The sequence below is a fragment of the Electrophorus electricus genome, chromosome 16 (genome assembly GCF_013358815.1).
Source record: "Electrophorus electricus isolate fEleEle1 chromosome 16, fEleEle1.pri, whole genome shotgun sequence".
In the NCBI taxonomy this organism is placed as follows: Eukaryota; Metazoa; Chordata; class Actinopteri; order Gymnotiformes; family Gymnotidae; genus Electrophorus; species Electrophorus electricus.
In genome coordinates, this window is record NC_049550.1 from 2,532,948 (window position 1) to 2,557,826 (window position 24,879).

The 24,879-nt window shown below is 38.7% G+C and overlaps 3 protein-coding genes across 4 annotated transcripts; 1 reads left to right on the forward strand and 2 right to left on the reverse strand.

The window, feature by feature from the left end:
• The first annotated feature begins 4,781 nt into the window (after window positions 1-4,781).
• On the forward strand, window positions 4,782-10,004 carry mxa (myxovirus (influenza) resistance A). The gene is made up of 12 exons (XM_027012937.2): window positions 4,782-5,141; window positions 5,346-5,483; window positions 5,625-5,779; window positions 6,416-6,554; window positions 6,795-6,993; window positions 7,303-7,381; window positions 7,532-7,654; window positions 7,973-8,114; window positions 8,342-8,500; window positions 8,670-8,746; window positions 8,929-9,180; window positions 9,703-10,004. The coding sequence occupies exons 1-12, from the start codon at window positions 4,952-4,954 to the stop codon at window positions 9,925-9,927; spliced, it is 1,878 nt and encodes a 625-aa protein (XP_026868738.2). The 5' UTR covers window positions 4,782-4,951; the 3' UTR covers window positions 9,928-10,004.
• A 1,506-nt stretch (window positions 10,005-11,510) lies between these two features.
• Window positions 11,511-14,299, reverse strand: pcnp (PEST proteolytic signal containing nuclear protein). Of its 2 annotated transcripts, none has more exons than XM_027012938.2 (5): window positions 14,219-14,299; window positions 12,865-13,085; window positions 12,593-12,658; window positions 12,387-12,442; window positions 11,511-12,161 (listed from the first exon to the last, which is right to left on the reverse strand). In XM_027012938.2, the coding sequence occupies exons 1-5, from the start codon at window positions 14,259-14,261 to the stop codon at window positions 12,053-12,055; spliced, it is 495 nt and encodes a 164-aa protein (XP_026868739.1). In that variant the 5' UTR covers window positions 14,262-14,299; the 3' UTR covers window positions 11,511-12,052. The 2 variants fall into 2 exon arrangements, with proteins under 2 accessions (XP_026868739.1, XP_026868740.1); XM_027012939.2 differs by having other exon boundaries at window positions 12,865-13,082; window positions 14,219-14,297.
• A 1,444-nt stretch (window positions 14,300-15,743) lies between these two features.
• Window positions 15,744-19,676, reverse strand: mylz3 (myosin, light polypeptide 3, skeletal muscle). Its single transcript, XM_027012946.2, has 6 exons — window positions 19,593-19,676; window positions 19,055-19,082; window positions 17,392-17,535; window positions 16,782-16,952; window positions 16,506-16,583; window positions 15,744-16,257 (listed from the first exon to the last, which is right to left on the reverse strand). Exons 1-6 carry the CDS (start codon window positions 19,593-19,595, stop codon window positions 16,229-16,231), a joined length of 453 nt encoding a protein of 150 aa, XP_026868747.1. The 5' UTR covers window positions 19,596-19,676; the 3' UTR covers window positions 15,744-16,228.
• Between the last annotated feature and the right edge of the window lie 5,203 nt (window positions 19,677-24,879).

A 24,879-nucleotide genomic window follows, 5' to 3' on the forward strand; every position in this document is an offset into this window, starting at 1 on the left:
CATCCTGTCTGGAACCATCAGTCAGACTTTAGCAGTTAAGGGGAATACACCCCCCCCCCCCAACACACACACACATACATTGAGTTAGTATATACACAACAGTGCATGAGTTAAATTACACAATGACAAACTGAATATTTTTTTTCAAGGGTAAAATAATATACAAACAGGTAAAAAAACAAACAAAAAGAAAAGAAACAGAAACATGCATTCTATAAGCATTTAAGAAATCAATACCAGTTAAAAGACATTCAAATAAATTTCAAAGAACATTTCAAAGCAATTAGTCAACAGTATTTTATTTGCAAATCTTGTCTGTTTAGTTACTTTATTAGATTTTTCTTTCTCGAAAAAAGCTCATTTTCTCTTTCGTTAACAAGACAGAAAGACAAGACACTTTAAAATAATTTTATAATATAATAATTTTTATTAAATTTATTAAAATGTATTATTCCATTGTCTGGAAACTTGTGTAAAATTTAATTTAGTGACTTAAGTGTTCAACTGCTCCTTATTTCACTTTGAATTTAAAATGCCCATGTGTAATGAAACAGAGCTTTAATATAAGGTGTTAAACATTTGAAACTATCATTTCATTGACATATTCAGCGAAGGGTTTGCAAGTGTTTCTAATTATCTTTGTTTAGAGAAGTAGAAAAATGTAAACTTTTGAAATATAGCGCCATCATGAGGCCAACATTTCCTACAACTATTAATGTCCAATAAATGGCATCACGTCATACTCTACAGGTTGACGTGAATGTACTGTAAGTAATACGGGCTTTCTGTGTCATTTATTGAAACTACTCCTTCCCCAACTTTTTCTTCTATTTTTGTTTTCTCTTTTCTCTTTTCAGTTGGTGACCAACTCTGTTTTGAATCTGAACCATAGCATTTGTAAAAACATATAATTTTTTTTACATATATTATTATGGTTATTTTGCATAAAATATTATTTTTATACTTCCACTTTCACACTCAATTTTGTATTTGAGACAAGTACATCTTATACTCAAATGCTTTTAATATGAAGTAAAATGTGATTTTTTTTCTTTTTGCAAACATTCCAGCATAGATTTCTATGCAGAGGTTTTGTGCATATGGATATGAACTGTAATCAAAGCTGGAAAGCAGTTATTGGTGAGGAATTGGGGGCAGAGGTGGGGCACTGATCAGCATTTGAATATTTGAATATATACCTTATATATTATGTGTGTATTATATTTGGAAGGCAGACATTTGATTCACTGGCAGGGCAACTAGAGTACATTGCCTTAAACCTCAACCTATCTTAATCAAACGATATGGAATCAATACGAGTACAATTAAATTCTTATAAGCTACAGATGACAAAACCTGGTGGTTTAACTGTGCTTTAGAACTGATCCTTGCAGATGAGATATTTCTCATAACAATTCTAGAATCAGCTCTCCATTAAAAACATTACAGTCATTACGGGTACAGTCCCCGTGTACGGGCATTCATAATTCTTTAAACAGCCACCATATTGCAAGCCATAATAGTATCAGTCCAAACACTGCTGTAAAGTATAGCTAGACAAAAATTAGATGTTGTGAACACTATAACCAGAACTCTATTTGACATAATTTTTTAATTATAAGCCATTATACAGTAAAAATATTTTACAGATTTATTTATCTTATGTGCAAGCAGTATATACAGCATATATGGTAGATATTTACTATTAACCCCAGCTAGATCACATTTGTCATCAAATTGCTGATTATTTTTGTCATGTGCAAGGCACCCAGCCTGAGGGACATGCCCATGACATCAGTAAGCTGTGTTTTATTCATATGCATTGCATACAAATATACAACCAGCAAACCCCAAAATCTATTAAAGGCATGCATTAAAAGGTATAGTTCAATATCATTATCACATTTACATTGATTTTCCTATTTTATACAGTGACTCCTTATATATACTGAAATTCTCTCTCTCTCTCTCTCTCTCTCTCTCTCTCTCTCTCTCTCTCTCACACACACACACTACATGCACTGCTCCCAATCACCTAATTACTGACCACCATTGCACCTGTGCCTTGTTTGTCTTTTGTTTTTCGCTCTGATTAAATCCTCAGGAATACTCATCCAGTGCTGTGTGTAATTCCATGTTCCTATGTTGCATGTCTTCTCATCCCTACTGATGAAACTACTTATTGCTTTGAACTGAACAAACTGGAACAATTTTTACAAATAGCATTTTGGGGACATGATAAATAGGACCTATCAAACACAAATTCATACCAGTCTACTCAACACAAGATAATGTTTTACTATGTGTATATCTTTCTCTCCTTTCTTGTGTCCACACACATTGCAATGCTACTGGCTGCAACCTAGAATAAGAAAAACAGGTCAAGAATTTTAGTAACACCCCTCTCTCTACCTCTCTCACTCACATGCGCACACACACAAAATTACAGCTGATCATATTATGAGAGACAGACACATACATATGCAACTAACACATCAGGTACAGCAGAGTTCTGTGGGTTGGGCAGCTGGGACACCAGCAATGGCTGCAGAGTCTGGGGGTTCTTCAGATGTGCTGTGTAAAGAGTGCTGGAATAGCAGGAGAAGAAAGGTTCTAGATGCTGTGTTGAAACCTTGTGTGTTTGTGTGTACATGTTTTCTAGAGAGAATCTGGGAGGTAGTTTTTGATTTTGTAAAGAAAGGTAATAAGAATCATTAAGTGTATTTTGTTGAAGGTGGGTGGGTGTTGGGAGTGCAATAAGACTAAGACTGGGACATAAAAGATAAAGTTACACTTATATAGGGCCTTTCTCAATACCCAAGGAAACTTTACAATTAATACATTGCACAATAGTTTTAGATCCAGTCAACACAGCAGTGAGAAGCAGCAGCCAACTGCACACAGCATACACTCTACCAGAAACCACAGCTCCCTGGGAGACTGCATGAGGTACAGGAATGAGGGACAGGATAACACCCAGGACAGAGCACCATCCATCCATTATACAGTCATTCACACACACAGTAGGACAATATTTAGGGTAGGCAATTTTTACCTAGTTCTCTGTGTTTTTGGGCTGGGGAAATCACAGGCCCAAGAGGAAACCCTAGCCATGTGCTTTCTGTTTGTTTTGGTTCTGAGCCCTATGGAAAGCCTAAGTGGTCAAAATCAACCTCACGAAGTCACACAAGACCAGTTCACTACAGATCTTATCAGCTGATAAATCAGTGCTCAGGTCTTTTTATTTTTGGGATTCACATATGTATTAATTCACTCAATAATTTATTTATTAATTGATATAGTTACTAGCTATCTAGGTTAGCTAGGTTAACGAAAAGTTTAGTAGAGCTAGCATTAGTGACCATGGTTAGGTATTTTGGACATTGTACTTCAAATGGGCAATTTAAATGGGCAAGTATTTTAAATAGGCAAATGGATAACTACTTAGCTAGCTAGCAACATTTCCTACAGTTGGAAGATAGAAAGGAAGACCATCATTTTATGTTGTAGAAGATACCTAATGACAGCACTCGACAATCCGGGACCCAATGTAATTCAATCAAAATTAATGAGGTAAGGGCCATTTTAAATGAGTTAATCACCAAGTTTTACCAACTGGTAAAACACTTACCAGAGACAACTAACTAAAAATTGGCTGCTAAACAAAGCTCACTCATAGGTAGCTATAGTTGGCCAGTCATTAATTGTTTCTAGCGCTAGACTGAAAGCAAGTTTGTCATCTTGTATGAACAAATACACATTTGTGTCAAACTTGATGGCTAGCTAGCTATCAGAGGTGTGGGTTGGTAGTGTCGTTATTGCAACTGCTCACTTCAGACTTTTGTTAAAGTTAAAACTGTATGAAAGGGCAAGGGGTTATTGGCACAAATTCAAGAGGGATCACAAACAGTGAATATGGATAACAGCGCTATTGGTCTTGGAGTATCCCTGTTTTTTATACTTTTGCACTGGGCAGTCAGGACCTCCTGTCTTTTAAAGTTTCAAGTACTGCCTGGTCACATGCCTTATTTGGTTATTTTTTTCTTGAGGTGTGCTTGAGCTGTGTCTGTCTTCAAATGGGAGTTACTGAGGATTTCCAGCTTAGAAGATGGCTAATAAGAAATAGCCTTGTTCTTTAAAAACTAGTTTTTAAGAGGAAAAATGTTAATTGTAATTGTCTATATGACAATGATCATCTAAAATGAAATTATTGGCCTTGTGATATTTGTTGAGAGAATCTATGTAAGATCTCTAGTGAACTGATCTGGTGTGACCTTGTTCATTAGCGATCGGACAAAGAAAGTTCAACTGTATTGGCTGTTAAAAAACGGTAGGTGGCGCTCATTATCTTATAATGCAGCACTTTTAATGCAGCTCGAGGGACAGGAAAGCAGCATAAAAAACAAAGTTGTGGGGTTTTTTTTACAACGTAGATGGAGCTCATTAACTTACTATAAGGCACTGCTTTTAATATCGTTGGAAGGATGTGAAAGTGGCAAAAAGAAAGAAATGCCACTTTAGAACACTTCTATATAAACTCCTGACATATAAGCACCATAAAATACGCTGTTTTGATGGTTTTTGCGGTGTATTTTATAGCGTTCGCGTCCTGCCGTAAATCAGCCAAGGTCAGTGAGTCTGAGATTGAAAAAAAAAAAAAAGAATTGTATTAATTTCTTTTAGTAAACACAGGGGTTACCATTAGCTCATACTTTCACGAAATTTAACGAACAATCGAAACTAACAACTGAGTAGCCTATAAGTTTCGTTTTCACCGGCAGCTAGTGAGACTGACTAGGCAGGGTAGTTGCGCGAACATCACTTGCGCTTTGACGCGATCAGGGAAAACAAGGCGAAGGGCAATTTACAAAAACGTAGTTATCGATAACATTGTTATTGTTGTTTTACACTGCCATATAATAATTTGACTACTTCCACTACAGTTAAGAAAATGAGTTACACATTAAATCAGCAATATGAGGAGAAGGTTCGTCCATGCATAGATCTCATCGACTCACTGCGGTCGCTCGGAGTGGAAAAAGACTTGGCGCTACCGGCCATCGCGGTTATTGGGGATCAAAGCTCCGGGAAAAGTTCCGTCTTAGAGGCGCTTTCTGGAGTCGCGTTGCCAAGGGGCAGTGGTAAGAGCAAAAGTAGTTAGCAGATTGTCGTGTGTTAGTAGATCTAACGTTTGTTTCAAGAAGATAACGCAGGCTATTCTAGATGCCGCAGTTAAATAAATAAACCACAATAACCGTGACTCAAACTTTTTGACCTAGTATTGCAGTCTTTTGCTAGTTCTGACTATAAATCTCCTGCGTCTCCTGACACTCGTTTTTACTGAGGTATTGTGACGCGATGTCCGCTTGAGCTAAAGATGAAGAGGAGCAAAGAAGAAGATGGGTGGCATGGAAGACTCAGCTTTGGGGATCACGAGGAAGACCTCGATGACCCCGCGGATGTGGAGAAAAAGATTAGAGAAGGTACACACCTGGAAGCACCAAGTACAAAACGTGGCTAACCACAAACTTTGTTTTCTGGGTGACACCACCTCAGCCATGAGTCAATGTTATGTGAAAAAAATTGCATAAATGTCTCTACTGCTGCCTGGGTCCCTCTTCAAGCTCAGGACAAGATAGCCGGGGTTGGGGTTGGCATCAGCGACGACCTCATCAGTCTGGAGGTTGCCTCGGCCAACGTGCCAGACCTTACGCTCATCGACCTGCCTGGCATTGCCCGTGTGGCTGTCAGGGGCCAGCCCGAAAACATTGGGGACCAGGTAACTGAACGTAGCAATGAGGGGATTGTAGGGGAGTGTGTCAGAAGTATATTAGCAGCAGTAGTATAGGGGACGGGCATACAGAGTATGCACTGTGGGGGAACCTCAAGATGTAGTGGTGCCCCAGGAGGTGATAGTAAATTAAAAATAATAAAAGTTTTTAAAAGGCCATTCATCCTGTCACTTTCAGTGTGACCCCAGACTTTAGTGCTATGCCAATCATTAGAAGAAGCATATTAAAAGAACATATTTTTAAATTCCATATAAAGAGGAACTCTGTTGCCTGAGAAAGTGTTATGGTTGCCCCCCTTTAGTAGCTTTAGAGTGACATGGATTAAGTAACACACAGTATGTTGCTGGTACATTAAACTGATTAAAGCAGCAAGGCCCTAATAGAAATCCTAGTCACATAGACACCTTTTTATAGAAAGATACTAATTTCTTTCACGTCCATGTTGGCTACACATCAAACTACATTCAACATTTTATCCAACCTCTTGGCTGTCTTACTTACAAAGTGATATTTATTATACTTTGAAGGAAGCCTTATGTTACTATATACATAGCAATATAAGATATACTTCTCTATTTTTTATTTAATATATTGCTGATCATATAAATACACGTTACATTCAGATTAAGCGGCTGATTAGAAAGTTCATCACAAAGCAAGAAACAATCAACTTGGTGGTGGTGCCATGTAATGTTGACATAGCAACCACAGAGGCCTTGAAGATGGCTCAGGAGGTGGACCTGGATGGGGAAAGAACACTGGGTCAGTACTGCTTTTTCAGTATCAGAATCAGTCTACCAGTGCAATATGAAGAACGAATGGGTATATCCAAACTTTTGACTGAGATCTCATTATTTACTATAATGTAGTAAAGTTGTTTATAATATACAAATAAACAACTTTACTACATTAATATGATGCATTTAAATGTTATAGTGGTGTTTGTTTAGGAAGGCATGCATGAGTGGATTATGATGTTATAATACTATATCTTTTTCACAGGTATCTTAACAAAGCCAGACCTGGTGGATAAGGGCACAGAGGAAACAGTGGTGGACATCATTCATAACGAGGTTATTAACCTTACTAAAGGCTACATGATCGTCAGATGCAGAGGACAGAAGGAGATCACAGACAGCATTTCCCTGAATGAAGCCATGGACACAGAAAAGGCCTTCTTTAAAGACCACAGCCACTTCAGGTGGGCCAGGAAATATATTGGCTAAAAATGGTGCAGTGATGACATCATTGTAAAACAAGAGCCCAAAGAGTTTGTTTGTATCAGGTTACAGTTTCTCTAACCCAAAGTCCTAACCATGTGTTTAGACTGCTAAAGGACAGGATTTTCCTGTTCCTAAGCCTCATTCATCTGTGGCCCACTGATAAAAGACTGATGAAGAAAATAAAACAAATAACATTTTTAAAAATTTATAAACAAGGTATGATACAATAGTCTAATAGAAGGTAATAGTGAGCCTAATGAATAGACATAATGAATATTTTTGCACAGTGCACTGTATGATGAAGGGAAAGCTACCATTCCCAAGCTGGCAGAGAAACTCACGCTTGAACTGGTTCATCACATTGAGGTATGTGAGGTATAAAATGAGGGGTGAATGTTGCATGTTCACATCTAATATGGTCGTGTGTGTGCTGCTTTGCAAAAAAAAAAAAAAAAGTGTATGGAACAACATATGGACATGTATGTCAGGCTATGGCTCGTTATGTGCGTCACTCAGAAATCGCTGCCGAGGCTGGAGGAGCAGATCGAGGCGAAGCTGTCGGAGACGCAGGCGGAGCTGGAGCGCTATGGCACAGGACCGCCCACTGAGCCGGGCAAGCGCATGTACTTCCTGATTGATGTGAGTTCAGATGTGAACACATCCAAGTACAGGCATTACACTTGTAATTTCCAGAAACATTTTTACATGTTTAAAGATTAAGAAAAAATATTCAGTGTTACTCAATATTAGTATTAGGCCTAAAATATACATCTTGCTCAGAGCATTAATGTAAAACACTGCTGTGACCTCAAGGATAAAGATTTTCTGAAACTATGATCGCTATGATTAATCACTCTTCTTTTCTCACACATGACTGCTTTCTAAACAATCAGATATGCTGCTACACTGAATATAGCTGTTTTAAGGACTCATTGTTCTGCTCGTGATGTCCATTAGAAAGTCACAGCATTCACGCAGGACGCACTCAATCTCACGACCGGCGAGGAGCTGAAATGCGCCCCAGATCTCAACATTTTCTCAGCGCTCAGGACACAGTTTGCGCACTGGAAGGAGCACCTAGAATATTCGGGATTGACTTGTGAGTGTATCAGACTTCTGCCTAGCTGTACATTACATATAGTGACAAACAGCCAGGAGCACTAAGTTTGATCTCCACCTTAGGCTCCAGGAGCCTGTCTGATGAGTACCTGTTAACCAAGATGTTGCATTAAACTACAGTAAGCATGTGAATGCTTGGTTCTTCTTCATAGTGGAGAGCCATGAAGTCTTTAACCTTGACAGTGGCTGTCTTTATAAACATTCTAGTTAACAAGAGGATTGAGATGCAGGTCCAGGAGTACGAGGCTAAGTTCCGAGGCAGGGAACTCCCGGGCTTCATTAACTACAAGACCTTTGAGGTGATGGTGAAGGAACAGATCAAGCAGCTGGAAGAGCCTGCCATTAAGAAATTGAAGGAGATCTCAGGTGTGAAGTATGAACGTGTTCAGTCCACATTTCTCTCCTCCAGAATTTGCACGTAGATGCTCCATGAGTGTTCACTGCCATAGGATAAGAGCGCATAGCGTATGCTGCAAAAGTTATTTTTCATAAGAAGCTGTATATCCAGAGACCTTTTCTTTCCACTGGTTTTCAGAGATTGTTAGGAAGGGCTTTCTACAGCTGGCTCAGAGCAGCTTTGTGGCCTTCCCCAACCTCCTTAAAACAGCAAAGGTACATTTTTAAGATTTTTTGAAAAAGCTACATATACTACACAATAGTTGTTAATAAATAAATTTTGTAAGCTGTAAAAAGTATTCCAAAAAGAAATTCAGATAGGTTTGCAAAAAATGATGACTGAGGAAGTGTTGCTGCTTTTCACTGACAAAGAACATGTTGGGTCTCTGTCCCTCCAGAGCAGAATTGAGAGTATAAAGCAGGTAAAGGAGTCTGAGGCGGAGACCATGCTGCGGACCCAGTTTAGGATGGAGCTCATTGTGTACACCCAGGACAGCATGTACAGCCAAAGCCTGACCTCTCTGCGGCTGGAGGAAGACAAAGACACGGGTGGGAGAAAGTTTGCTTTACCTAATCCCAGTCTGTTTTTCAGCACCAACAACGAGGCCACCCTTCAGGAACTCATGCGACACCTCAAATCCTACTACAGTGTAAGTGTTTAATAGCTACAGTTTGTATATATGTGTGTTTCATGATGTCATAGGTATTTATTATCTACAGTTGACTGTTAATTGACTGACTTGGTATCTTCTACCAGTTTGTAGCTTTTAGAATACTTTTTGCTAATTGTTGACAATATTAACAAGTTTAGCAAACATAAAAGTTCACAGCAAGTGTTGCTTTTCCTAGATATATGCCTCCATTATAAACAATACCATGCTATGTTTTAAACCTAAATTAAAGGTTTATCTTTAATAGTTTTCAAACAAGCTTTAACATTTTGACCAGACTATTTAACATTATACTAAATTAAGGAAATAATGTTCAATAGCTATGTTTGCCTTCAGCCTCCAGAAATGGCCTACTATATCAATATTTCATAAACGTCTCTGCAGAATGCTTATTTAAAAAATTAAAAGAGCAGTTCAACCAAACAATCTACCTAATAGATAAATTATCATTCAAAAGATGCCAAATTTACAACCTGAAACACCTGACTCTCCCACATGCAGATCGCCAGTCAGAGGCTGGCAGACCAGGTGCCGCTGGTGATCCGCTATCTGATGCTGCAGGAGTCCGCCGTGCAACTGAACAGAGACATGCTGCAGCTGATGCAGGAAAAGGACTCCACCGAGCATCTGCTCAAGGAGGATTTTGACATCGGCAGCAAACGGGCGGCCCTGCAGAGCCGCCAAAAGCGCCTGATGCAGGCCCGCGGCTACTTGGTTGAGTTTTAGGCTTCTCAACCTGTGTCTGTTACTGGATAAAATGTTATGCATAAAACTTGCTGGATTAAATTTTCTGATGCTGCATAATCTGGATTATCCTTTAAGAATGTTATCTTCATTCATTGCTCTGAAGGACAATTGAGAATCTGAGGTGACCTTTAAAATAGTACCTACTTTATGTTCATAATCAGTGACGAACATTTTCACTGCTGAATCGAACTACATGTAAACCCATGACATAAGAACACACGATTAGAAAACAGGTGGCAGTTAGACTGAATGCAGTGCCCTATATCTTACATGCCATTCCAGGTAGCAGGTCAGGGGCCACTGTGGCTTGATGATGGACGGGAAACCAACCATTGGCTACAACAGGCGATGCAGTAACACGCCTAGACTTCGAGACAAGCCCTCCATCTTCAGAAAGTTGAAAAACCTATACTAAATTTACAGGTAGTTGCCGGCAATATTCACGAAGGATTAACGTGGGGAATAAACGAAGATTTAGTTCCGCTTTCACTATTCTTGACCCGTCTCAACAGGCCTGGAATATTATTCCTACACTTGTAAATTTCGCATTTTGATCGATATTCTGTAAATTGGGTATCTTAACACCATTAATCTCTATGCAGAGCACTTTGGCATTGTAACCATGTACTTTCGATAATATACTTTATAAACTTTATTTTGCATAAACTAACTTTATTTGAATTAGAGATTTGACTCCATTTCACAAATAAAGGTAGACGTGCCGGTCGTCTGACGATTCGTCATAGCGTCAGTGTAGGATATAGCATCAAAGCTGTGGGCAGTGGTAGTTCAGTGGTTAATTAAGGTACTTCACTTGTAATTGGAAAGTTGGTTGTTCAAGCCCCACTCCTGGCGAGTTGCCACGATGGGCCCCTGAGCAAGGCCCTTAACCCTTAATTGCTCAAGTTGTACTCATAATTGTAAGTTGCTTTGGATAAAAGTGTCAGCTAAATGCCTTAAGTGTAAATATGATATACTTATGTAAAATGTGCAACAAATAAAGCACACTGACTGATTTCAATGTACACTTTTGTAACCCCAGAAAACAATAACAGGATTGGTATAATACACCTGAAGAAGTTAATAATACTTACAATACAATAACATCTTACAAGTCAACAGTAATTATAACTTTTGCATTTTAAAAAATCTAAACCAGAAGCCCAACACAACTGGGAAGAAGGCATGTGTTGCAACCTTTGGTAAGTAAGACAGAACCAGTGCTCAAACGGCTTCAAAAATAGTTTTTAGGTATTACAGAGTGGGAAACGTAGACCGCATTCTTAAATTTTGTCCTACCAGTGACGCTTTTTGGTGCATTAATGTTTAGCTGTTCAACTGACAAGTAATTCGTTCCTCAACACAGCTTCAATCTAAGAGTCACCTTAAAAACACTAATCTTCAAAAGCTTATTTAGAAGGTACACTGCAAAACTAAAGTGACTGAATGTAGTAGTCAGTAATAGTAAAGAATGGGAATTGGGAATAACCTTACTATGGGATGTGGGTGAAAGATCACAGAATACTTGTTTGGCCTGAAATCATAGTGAAATAACACACTGCTTTGTCTCTTCAGATAGTTTAATACTCTTTGGAAGAAAATTAAACTGTATCACAACATGGAGACCACATTTTCATATTTCACACCCCCTTTTTGTACACTGATTCCACACACTGCACAAAGCAGTAACGTTTATTAACTTCAACACTTTCAATTACTTTATTTACCTACTGTGATCAGTAATTTGGTTTTTTTTTTTTTAATTAAATTTGTTATCTATGCTTAGTGACAGCAGGGAGCAGTAAATTCAGTGGAAGATTATCTAGTGCAATGTGTAGTTAGCTGTGAATCTAGACGTTGCTGAATTTTAAACTTAATCTCCATTTAGGTCTTCAGTTTGCAAAAGAAGGCTTTTTTACCATAGAGTGGTAAAAAAAAAAAAAAAAAAAAAATCAATCATACCTACAATAAAAAGACGCTTTATAGCAAGACGTCCCATTACATATGTACATTTTTTTACAAAGTCCATTGAAACCAAGAGACAAAATTGCAGATTTTAAATCGGAAACAAGCCCTCTCTATCATAAGTCACAAGACTCGGGAGCTACTGGTCTGTGTGCGCCTTCAGTTTCCTCTCCCAGAGTTTCTGATGGTCGGAGAATCCCTGTTTGCCTTTGTTGAAGGAATTGGGGCCTGCTGAAGTTGGTGTGTCCCTATAAAGGAAGGCAGATGTAAGAGACCAACACCTGAGAGGCTTGTGGCTCTAAACTCTACTGCAGACTCATGTAATGCACATGTTCATTAAGGTACAGCCAAAAGCATTTAAGCAGGCATTTAACTGTAAGACAGTGTTATTACAAAACAGAATAAATTAGCAATCCATGGCAACTGGAACATAAACAACAACATGAAACCAATCCACAAAATCATAGACACACCTTCCAATGTTCTTCATCCTCATCTTGGCTTCTGGAGGCATCTCCTCTGGTTCACTCTAGAGTAGGAGAAAACGTTTGCAGAGAAGACCACACAACATTACTACTGATGCACACAAACAATTGCATTTGCACATCAAGAATAATTTGGACCATTCCAATCTCAAATGTTGAACCAAGACAACACAATATGAACAGGTGACACTCACATCATCGTCATCAAAAACCGATGCAGGTTTTTTGACAGGCAAGGTGGGCGCAGCTTCCTTAGGTTTCTGGATAAAAAGAAAGATGTCCATAAGAAGGCCTCAAAGCATTTCAGCTTCTTTCCATACAAATCTTATCTGTAAGCCTACAATTCATGTTAAATGCATAACACTCTTTTTACGCCAAGTCTGTGGCACTCGAACATAAACTAGAAGGCGTGAACTCTCACTTTGTGTCTGTAGAAAGTACAAACACACCAGGTTTAACTACTCACACTGCCTCCTAGCTTGATGGAAATGGGGGCAGACGTCTTCAGAGACTGGGCGCTTGCGCTGTTGGTTGGTTTGGCTATTTTGAGGCGTACAGGCTGGTTTTTGGGCTCGTCTTCTGGGCCATGGCTGTCGCTGGACGGGCGCTTTCTTGGGCCTGCCCCGGGGCCAGCGCTGGGAGAGACAGTGTTACTTTTCACACCGCCCCCCTTCTCCTCTGGTCCTGCTGGAGGCGAGACAACTTACCAAGGTGAGCGACCGTAGCCCTGGTGACCAAAGGAGTGCTACAGTTACCTGGAAGATGAGGGACGCCAGGAGGACCTGCTCAGAAGTGCTGCGTGCTGAGTATGGATGAACTTGAACTGGTGCATCGACAACGGTCATGTTTCAGAATTAGCCAAAAGCCTACGTTTCTGATCCTTCTTGTTATCTGCATTTAACGCAACTTTCTGATAAAGCTTGCCAGTGAACAACATTTAAAGTGCCATTTCTTGCTCACACCACCCAGGTAAAAACTACGTTACCCCATCACAAGAAGCCTCCATTTTCTTCTATTTTTTGAAAATGTAACGTTATCCGGAAGCCTGACGATTCAAACATCTAAGCATAATTCCAAAATGATTTGCATTATAGTAACATTGGATGCTCTGATTAGGAATAAAGTTTAGTTTAAATTGTAAATACCCTTCACTAGTTAGCTAGCGGACATCTAACTACAGCTACTACTCTCGTATTGCTTCTTGACATCAGATAGCTAGGTATTAGACTCCAGCAAATATGACGAGGAACATAACTAGCTAAATTATACATGGTTGCCAGCCTAGAAAAAGACGATGTCTTGTTTTGCTTTGACAGACATTTGCTCACGTGAATCCACGTCCTCCATTTTTCAATAAGTGTTATAATGTACTAGCTCAATGTTTAATCACATGCATTAGAGTTGCATGCACACAGTTAGCTATCGCCAAGTTAGCCTGCTAGCTAGCTAACTAGGACAGCTCTTTAGCTAGCGACGTAATCTACCCACCTTGAAATATAAACATAGGATATAGGATAACAGTTTTATTGCATGTTGAGCAAACCCAATTTGACTTGTTAATTTTTTATTAGTAGTAGCACAACTTAAAAGAGAGTATTAATTCGAGTTATAACCGAGTTTGCGGGCAATGCTCAAAAACACGTATCGTTAGTTAGCTAGCTAGCTAGCACGCTGGTTCGCAGTTTACTTTGCGTTAAGTAAGATAACTAGCTAGCTTCTTAGTTTATCTTTGACCCTATTGCAGTTACATTAAACGACTATGCAAAATAAACATTCAGTAACTGTAAAAAAAAATAAATAAAATGTTTTGACAATTTCACCTCCGTCATGAAGCCCTTCTTCGCGATGTTGCACATTCGCCATTGCACTGAGAACTGTTTTTAGAAGTGTACGGATGGATACCGAAGAGAACAAATAAGTTCCGGGTAGACGTTTCGCACCCTCACGTTCCTTACTTTCAGATGCAAATTATATAACATTTCTTTTCTATCTATCTATCTATCTATCTATCTATCTATCTATCTATCTATCTATCTATCTATCTATAAAGTTTTAGATAACAATTATGTACAATGTCATATATATATATATATATATATATATATATATATATATATATATATATATATAGAGAGAGAGAGAGAGAGAGAGAGAGAGAGAGAGAGAGAGAGAGATTTATTTTTTTGACACTGTATATCATTTAGATAATATAATTATCTAAAACTTTAATTCTGATTCACTGTGATCCAATGGCAAAAGATGGCCCAGCTATCATTTCTTATTAACTATGCTGCTAACATTTACATTATATTCACTCACTTCACTTTATTACCCCTTTATCGACCCATGCTGCTAATATTTGTATTTTACTTAATCATGTGTAGCCAGTGAAAACTTGTCTTTTATCGACTGTTCTGTGTTTTACTGTATGTCCTGTGCTTGTAATTGTATGTCCTAATAGGCCATGCTTATATTGTATACTACTGTTAAGAGTATCTTTAAACTATCTATAAAAGAAAGAAGCAGTCCAAATATAACTACTTTAATGTAGAATTATAAAAGTTTCTAATGTGATAAATAGCTAATGCTAAAATAATATACTAAGTGTCAGAGTGATAGTCTTTCTCAGAATGTGTGTAGGATGCCTGTTAACTGTTACTTTTAACAATAACAGTTCAGATATTCCCTGATTTTCTGATACGAATTCTTGTTCCATTGAATTTAATTCTTGAATTGAACTAAATTATATTTACTGTCATTGTATGCTACTGCATATGGCATTAACAATTAAGAAATAAATGTATAACTTTTTTAGAGTTAACTAGTGTTATTCCTGTTATCTCAAAAGGTCTTTACAAATCTTATATGATCATGAAGTTTTACATGTTTTATTAATTCTTTATTCATTTAAGTCCCCTTTTATATACAATAACTACATTTTCATATATGGCCTTGTTAATATTTTCTTAACTCTATATGCGTGTTTGATATGTAATGGTCTTGTTCTATATGCATGTGTTTTTAATGTGAAATGCATGCTAGTTGTATACCACATTTTTATATTTAACATATCATATATGGTATATTATTATTGAATATTACGGAATATTCTTTTTATGTTTTCGCAGACCTTTGCAAATATGAGCTCTCAGCAGAGGGTGCATACTCTCACAGTAAGCCTTATGAAGTCAAAGTGGAAACTGAAACCTCAGTTAAAATGCAGTGTCAGCATTAGCCTGACTCTTACACAGGGTCCATCATTCATAGTACAGTTTAGATCTGTCATGTATCAGGAAATGAAGGTTACTACCTGTTCCCTTACAGACAAAAACAATCATCAGGAGGCACTTTTGGAAAAAGAGTTTATTGCGAAATGCATGAATATGCGAGGGCTGGGCTGGGGGACCATGCGCAGCCTGTCCGCAGCTGTGCCACGCGCCTTCAGCACGGCTGGCTGGTGCTGGAGTGACCCGGGCGGGTGAGGAAGCAGAGGGCGCACCCTCACTTAGGTGAGTGGCTGCCGCCTGCTCCACCAGTCTCCGCCTCACCACGGACTGCCGCCCCGGGCGGAACAAAAAGGAAAACAGGGGTCAACTGTATTTTATTTTTTGGGGGGTTAAGGGGGTGGGTTCCTTCCAGAGAGAGAGAGAGAGAGAGAGAGAGAGAGAGAGAGAAATTAATGTGGGTGAAAAGAAGAATGGTTTAGAAATGACATCTCATAGTCCTTTTTGTTGCTCGGTTGGTCTTAGAAACAGAGTTGATGTCCTGACACCATGGGGTCTGTAGATACACTGCCTATCTCACCACTCCCTTGGGGATGAGGGGGCTTCTTACACAGACAGGATGTTCTTGACAAAGGCTGTAAAACGAGAAGTAGACAAGACGTGTGTCAGCTGAGGACTCACCGACAACCTTACCATACAAGGGCTGAGGCATGCTCTAAAAATAATATTAAAATCCCAGTGGTGTGGCTAGCCTTACGATTCCAATTAGTGAGACGATACAGTTAACCCTCTACTAGACAAGCTATTGCAAGAGGCACTATATAACGTGTTGGGATGCTAGAAGGTAAACGATAGCTCAGTTGGGATCAGTCATGACACATACTTTCATAGTTGATGGTGCCGTTCTCGTCCTCTTGACCTTTCATCAAGTCGTCAACCTCACGCTCAGACATCCTCTCACCTATTCAAAGGGGATGAGGTTCATCAGTTCATCTCTCAACAGAATTCAGTCACCAGACTACATTTCCCATTATCCTCTCTCTGGCTTCTTGCCTAGGTGCACTCCCAGAGATTAAAGCAAAGGCATTTAGCAACATTTAGCAATGGCTGCCGAGCTATACAAAGCGGACCTTCCATGAGCCTCTGTTCACTCGCTCACCCAGTGTGGACAACACAATACGCAGCTCAGCACCCATCACTGTGCCATTGCCTTCCTTATCGAAGACACGCAGACCCTCAACGTAGTCATCGTAGGTGCCTTTCTGGATGGTGTCCATCTTCTTCAGCATGGGCAGGAAGGCGTCAAAGTCAATCCTCTTGTTGGCCATATCTGTAAAGAATTGCTTGTTACACTGCAGGCCCTGAAAGCCTCAACCATGAATCACTAACGAACAACCCAGACAACAAAGCCTGCTGAAATTGTACAACATGTGTGTTTATAATATTCTGTTAGTGTGTTTCTCATGTTGTCTTCTATGTAAAGTCATAGTCATTGGCTGTCAGTTCCTGTTTGGCCTTTAACAGTCATTACCATGATTGCCAGCCTAATACCTTACAATAACAAGCTAATATATGTGACTACCATGCCAAGTAAAGAATGGAATATCAAATCAGGCATACTGGGAATTAATAAACAGACCCTATAGGTCTCAGAGTGCATACTTTTTAGAAACCATGTATTACCTTAGCACTCTGCGCTCATCTAGCTCAGCTGCATAAAATAAAATAAAATACAAAATATGCAAGCAGAAAAAGGACAGAGATTTCACCTTCAGCAGAGGGGTTGCCCAGGACTTCCTTTACATCTTTGTTGGTGGGGTTTTGTCCCAGGGCCCGCATGATGTCAGCAATCTGATTGTAGGCAACTTTGCTGTCACCGACTCTGTCAAAGAGACCAAAGGCCTCCTTGAAGTCTGTAGAAGAGAGAATTAGGAGCAAAGAATAGAATGCAGTACTCTTTAGGACCTGTCTCAGTCCAGGTACTTGTATTGAAACAAGACTTTGCAGACTTGTAATATGTAATTTATCAAGGTAACTGCAAAGGTAAAAAAATAAAATATGGTTATACCCTTAGAAACTCATAGCTGAGAAACCTTTATATTTCCTACTTTACACATTAGCTCCACATGCAAGTAAATAGACAGAACATACTAAGGCTTTTCATGCAATTTTTATTTAAATACGTCTTGTGTTAATTATTTAATTAATAATGGACATAAGAAAGAAAGAAAACAGAATGATAATATTGACCTGTGTTATTTTATAGTAAGTGCAAAGAGAAGTGGTGATATCCCTACCTAAACCTGCGAGTTCAGAGAAAGTGACAGACATTCTCACGCCATGGAGCTAATTAACGAGAACTACGTATATAAGAATAATAAAAATGAAAACGTTTCAGTGGGTCCGGCATGGAGTGAAGCGGAAAGTGATCCACGAACAGATGGCCAGCATCCTGCGACAGCTGTTTTTCAGCGGCCTTTTTGGGCGTCATTTTATGAGCCGTTAGCCGATACGTCTCGCCAAACATGGCCACAGCGATCCGCGCACGACCAACTTTAATGCAAGAACGCTGACTACAGCGTAATTCGCGACCCTTCGGCCGCGTGTGTCTGGCCAATCAGGACCGGAATGTTTTTTTTTTTTTTTTAGTAGTTTGTTTTTGTAGATTTACGACTACTGTGCATTTGTCTTAGATCGTGTAAAAACAGGAAGAGAATTAATGGGTTTTCGTCCAAGCCTAACGTGTTAATTATAAAATCCATCAATATTCCACAACTTTCTTAAAAAGACATAACTGCTTATTACAGATTGGAGGGTTTTATTAGGTTAAACACATTTAGGAAGACTTATAAGAACACAAGGACGAGCATCAGTTGTTCACATTCCACAATTAGCGGTGGTCTACGATAATTCTAAGCAAACAGCAGACAGAATTGTCCATCCCCGAAATACACAGTAAGTGTTTATGTATATGGCAGCTGAATGAAACTAACAGGTAAGAAAATGGGTTTGCATCAGAAGCTTAAGAAAGCATTTTTCCATACCTTTACAGCGTTGTTAGACTATCTTAATTAATTCCGAGCTGTTCAGCCTCCATATCTGATCCAGTCATTCCCATTCACATAAAGGTTCACTGTACTATGGGTCACGCACACCATTGGCTATTTCAACGAGTTGAAAGCATCTTATATAAAGCACCACACAACCCGCTAGATTTCTTGTAGCACCATATACTGCGGCGATCACACGGGGGATGAACTATGAAACTCGACTTCTGAATGGGGGAACTTGGGTTTGAACTTGCAAAGTCTTACTTTGGGTTATGTTCTTAGTTGCCATATTAAACAAGACTCACCATTCAAGCACTGACACAGCAGCACTATGGTAACAAATAGCCTAAGTATTAGAAGGCATCCATTATACCTTACTTACCCTCAATCTGGTCAGCAGAGAAATCACCCTGGCAAAGATACAAACACAAGCTCAGTCTGGTTTGCATTACTACTAATAACCCACAGCTACATTCCTTTTGTTTTGTTTTTTTGCCAATTCAGTGTAGGACTGTGAGTTAAAGTGATAGCTAGATATAATATCTAATTATGCATGAAAGATATGAAAACATTAGACTTAATTAAACATTATTTGTTAGATTTTTAAAAATATCTCCGTGAACATGACAATTCTGTATCGAAACGGAACATGTCTTCATGCTGTAACCTGAAACTAATTTCTCGATTGTATGTTGACGTCGGAGCTATAGCTCCTATAGATCTGAAAACAAATCCCCTTTTTATTTCTGGAAATACTATGTTGTAGTGACGAAGACGTAAGAATGAATCAATCCTGTTCTGAATTGACGAAAGAAAAAAGTCCTGATAATGTTTGCGCAAAGGTTGTCAGATTTCCGAGGCAGAATCGAAGAAAAGCAGCGTGTCAAAAAGTAAGAGAAAATATTCCACATAGTACACACCATGATGCTGTGTAGACGGAGGGGAGAATGGGCGGAAGTCAAGAAGCCGCAGTCCCAGGAGAGTGGTCCCGAGCTCGGAGCAAAGGCCTTCTTATTTAAGATAAACTACTGATGTCACGGGGCGGATCGCCTGACGCTTTGAAAGTTCTTTAACTTTCTTAGGGCAAGCTGAAAGCGGATCCGAGCCCACCTCGCGGGACGTGAATTGCGCTGCAGAAGGGTTCACGGTATTTTTAGACTACTCTCAAGGCCGTTTTTGAGACGCCTTGACTTTGCTCAGCATTTCAGTGTTTCGCTCCGCTTGACTACATCACGTCAAAACACTGATCATCAACGACCAACATTACTTACAAACTGAAGATAGCAACTTGTCACACAATGCCTACAGGACTCGCTTTTTACTTCGTACCTGTAAAGTCTCAGGCAGTGCTTCTCGTTTTCGCCACCGATATTTTTAACCTCTGATGCTCGGCCACATATGGTTATATGAGCAGCCCGCTAAAAAGTCGAATCGGATTTCTATTGTAAATGTTAGAAGTAATCTGTGTGTCGTAATGTTCTGCTGCGCAACGTGCGAACAAATTTGAGTGGGTTTCCCCACAAAAAAACAAATTCCAAAAAACTTGGATATTTAAGTTAAAATATTATCTGCTGAATATATTGCTGTAGTAGACGAACACCAAAATTAGGCCTAGGTCAAAAACCCTCTTTACCTAATTGTGTATTAATGCATAATCCGTTATGTGACAAAAAAAAACAACAAAACATAGGGTATGGAGATAGGCCTTGTCTATTTGAGGAATATGTCTCTTTTGATGATTGATAGGCTTTTATATGCATGCATAATATTTGGGGGACGCGATGGCGCGTTTCTTCCAAACTCCACTGCGTGTGCGTTTGGTTCTCGACGAGTCCATTTCAGAACGCGTGTGTAAGCGAACATTAGCCAAGAGATATAATTTTAGTAGTTGAAACTGAAATTAGACACTATAAAATATCTTTTCCGTGAGTTACCATGAGGAACTCTCCGTGGTGCTAAAGACTCCTACTCATGCTGCAAATGTTAAATATCTCCACGAAAAACGTTTTGTTACATAATTATCACGTTCTGAGTGTGAACAATCTGCCACATATAACTTAATACTCACACTTCAGCCTAGTCACAATGTTAGCATAGTCATAACTGTGTTTAGCATTGTAATATGAACATTTTAATTATTTGCAGTGCAGATTTCACGGTGCTAGTACTTAGCAATTGCATGTTTTCAAGGAACATTGTGCTCACTGGTAGTTGTATTCTACATAGGAACAACGGCTTGGTGACCTTCATCATTCTTAAGAGGGAGCTGATATGTGCTCTGAAATAAAAATGTGCAAGTAAGTCATACTTCAGGTCTCAACCAAAAGTTATTTTAATAGATTGAATAAATGTATTGTCAAATAAAAATAATTTCTACTTCAGTGGTGAATATATGTAACATTAATTAGAAGGACAGAATTAACTATAGAATGGATATCTCTAAGCAACAGAACTAGAAAGCTTTGGAGTTATATCTTGTTGATTAAATATAAATTAGAAATTTATACAAAGGGACTGACAAAGATATTGTAGATTTATATAACACAGACTATTTATCTGAATGATTCACAGGCATGAATCTCTGTAAATAAACTAGGTCGTCATACTATTTAGTTAGCTATGCTAGCGTTAATTATTTAGAGCTTGCTAGCTAAAGTTACCCATTCCAGGTACTTGCTTTTGATCTCAATAAGACCACAAAGTAAACTAATATTGCTAGCTCACTATAAGCTGTGATCTTCAATTTAAGATGATCTGGTTTCTACTGACAAAAAGCGTATCAAAGGTGAACAGCATCAGCATCAGTCACAAAGGTTCGCTACTTACAGGTTGCAGTTGGGGTTGTGACATCAATAAAGTTTGAACTGCTCCTCTTTTCAGTGTCAAACACTTGAGTGAAGCCTGTTTGGTACTGTCTAAGTTTTAAGGTATCACTCAAACCTTTATGTCTATATTAAATTGAAAGTGGTACGAATTTATTAGATTATTACTAGATTTTTACTGACAAAACCCAAACATTTGCTTGATGTATATGCACTGTTTTGATAGCTATTCAAATACCTAAATGGTAGCAAGTGGTGATTATCTGTTGCAGTTTGTAGAAAGGGGTTATGCTTGGATTGTTACTAAACAAACAATGTCATCTGTGTCATTTTTTTCCCACCTGATTCAGAAAGTGGCTGCCTTTATGTTTTAATATGGCCGGATGATTAGTTGTAGTGATTCGGATGAATGAATTGAATGCTGTGGCCAATTGTTGTTATTCTCAATGCTCTGTCAGGCAGAGTGTTGATCTGTGCATTCCTTCAGGCAAGGAGATATGGATGTGTACATCACTCAAGAGTTGTGTCCAAAACTGTGCCCTATTCACTTTCCTAAAATCTGGATGACTACATAGAGAACTACTGTAGAGAACAGAATTTGTTGAGGTAGTGAACCATTTCCGACACTGTGCATGAATCTCCAAACCAATCAACACAGAGCATTATGGATATTCCTTGCCCACTAAGGTACACTGTTTGTGTGTTAGCTCATTACTGTGGAACAATAGATTGTGTTGCATAAATCATCTGAATGTCATACCAAAGTCTATTGAAACACATTTGATAAAATATCAGGTATAAAACTGCACATGGTTTCACAAAGTCATCCATATAACAAATTAAAACTCTTATCTTTTTTGTTGTTCTGAAAGCTGCCTACCTGCACAAGCTTTTCTTGATCAAATTCACGTGTGTGTCTCTACATGTTGAGGCAGTGGACCTCCATACAGCCAAAACACACAAATGCACACATGCATGCACGCACACACGCACACACACCCTGCAGACCATCCGTATTAGCTATACAGACACACACACACACCCACCCACCCACAAACACAGACACACCCTGAAGACCATCCGCATTAGCTACACACACACACACACACACATGATGTCATGGGTGAAGTGATTTCGTGTGTGTGTGTGCCATGGGTGAAGAACCTGCAGAAATAAGGAAGGACGTAAACGTGTCTCCAACTGAAGCATTTAATGGAAATAACATTAAAAAAACAACATAAAAGTACACTAACTACAACAAAATGAACCAACATAACATGCAATGACTGACATATGGTCATACAAACAGAACAGGCTTAAATAAGTCTAAACATAATCATATAATAACCCCCAGGTGATGTGGCAATGAGGCACAACACACACCACCTGAGGGAGGCATGGCAGAGATGGAGAGAATGTGGAAATGTGTTCCATTACACATTTCAGGGTCATGACACCGAAAGATCTGTCCCATCCAGAGACCAATATGAATTTCAGAATGGAGAGAAGACAAGCATCAGAGGATGTAAGTGTAGTGGCTGGGCAGTATGAGTGTAGAAGGTCAGCTAAGTAGTGGGGTGCAAGACCACACAAAGATTTGTATGTGAGCAGGATTAGTTTAAACTGAATGCATAGTGGGGCAGGTAGCCAGTGTAACTAATAGGAATTGAATGATGTGTGCAGATTTTTTTAGAATGTGTTAAAATTCTGGCAGCTGAATTTTGGACATAATGAAGTAAGTTTGGAATACCAATGAAGAGAGAGTTGCAATAATCACAACAGGACAAGATGAATGCATGAACCAGTTTCATTATCTTGTTTGGTGAGCATGGATTGAAGTCGAGCAATATTATGAAGGTGGAAAAAAGAGTTTTTAACTAGTGAACCAATATGGGGCTCAAAGGAACTAGTGAGTAAAACCTCAGTTTTGTCAGGGTTTAATTTTAGGAAATTTATTCTCATCCACTGTTTGAGATCTTGAATACAAGACTGCAGGGCACAGGGCAGAAGGCTAGCGGTAGCTTTGGTGCTAATCTGCATGTCATCAGCATAAAAGTTAAAGTGAAGAACACGGCTGTGAATGATCTGACCAAGGGGTAGATTATAACAAGGAGAGGGTCAAGCACCAATCACTGGGGCACTCCTTGAGGCAAAATGAGATCTATTACAAATTTACCTCAGACATGACAACTAAGACCAGTAACATTCAAAACAATTTACAAAATTGTGATATTAATTCTTGTTAAAATACTACAGCTGAGAATAATTCCAAGAAGGAAGAAGGACAACTATTCACAGAAGAGGGTTAACTATTAGCACATCCGTGTGGACACCTTGTAAGTCAGATCAGATGGTAACTAGCCTGCTAGCTCTTCATGAGTTTATTAATTTTTAACTCATCAGAGTTGTGCATGTGTAGCTTCAAACAATATGGTACATTATGAATAGTCTTTGACTGCTAGGGTACATCATTTGTACACTACTTATTGTGATGCAGTGTTGGATAGTGAGTGTTATAGTACACATGGTGTACTATCCCATGCTATGTTTACAGACAACACTACAAGATGGCAGAAATGTATTGCTTTATAATAGTGAATAGGCCACAGTTTTGGATTCAGCATAGACTGTGCTGACCTATTTGTGTGAACCTAAGTTAAACCAGAAGTAGACAGACCCTTATTGCACTGCTTTTCAGTGGTCTGCTTTATCTTAAAAGCCTGGAATACACAGTGAAATAAAATCCACAAAAATAAAATTGATAAATTGCTCAGCAAGGCAGCCGTGACCTCTTCCTTAAAATTTCTAATGAACTCTCTTTGTACTTTTAAACAAGTATCAAGTACCAAGTAGATTTTTATACAAGTACCAAACGCGTTTTTTAAAATAAATGCTCTTGACAGCCTCCTCTGAATAAGCAAGTTACCTTGTATACACACTAACAGGCCACTATGTATCTATATATATAAACAGTATAGACTGTTGTCATACACAATTTGTGAGACGTCTACCTTTCATCTTTCTCCTTCATTGCAGATGTTTCTATCAATAGCACCACTGCTGATTGGATTTTATTTGGGTGAAAGATTGTTCTTAACCAGTGGCATGCACTGAATTTGGCAAGCAGTTGAAGTGTTTAAAAATGACACATTGTGGATGCTCTTCCAATGGCACATAGAAATCCAATCTAAAACCGAAGCTTTGTCAATATTTGTTTGTCTGTTTTCAATAAACCTGTACTCTTAAACATTGTCTTGAGATTTGTATTAATGTGTGTTGCCTTGAGAATGAAAATTTAATTATTTAGCCATTACATTTTTTTTTTAATGTTACATACTTTTCAAATAAAAGCAATGTTTCCTCGATGTCTCATGCATTATGATGC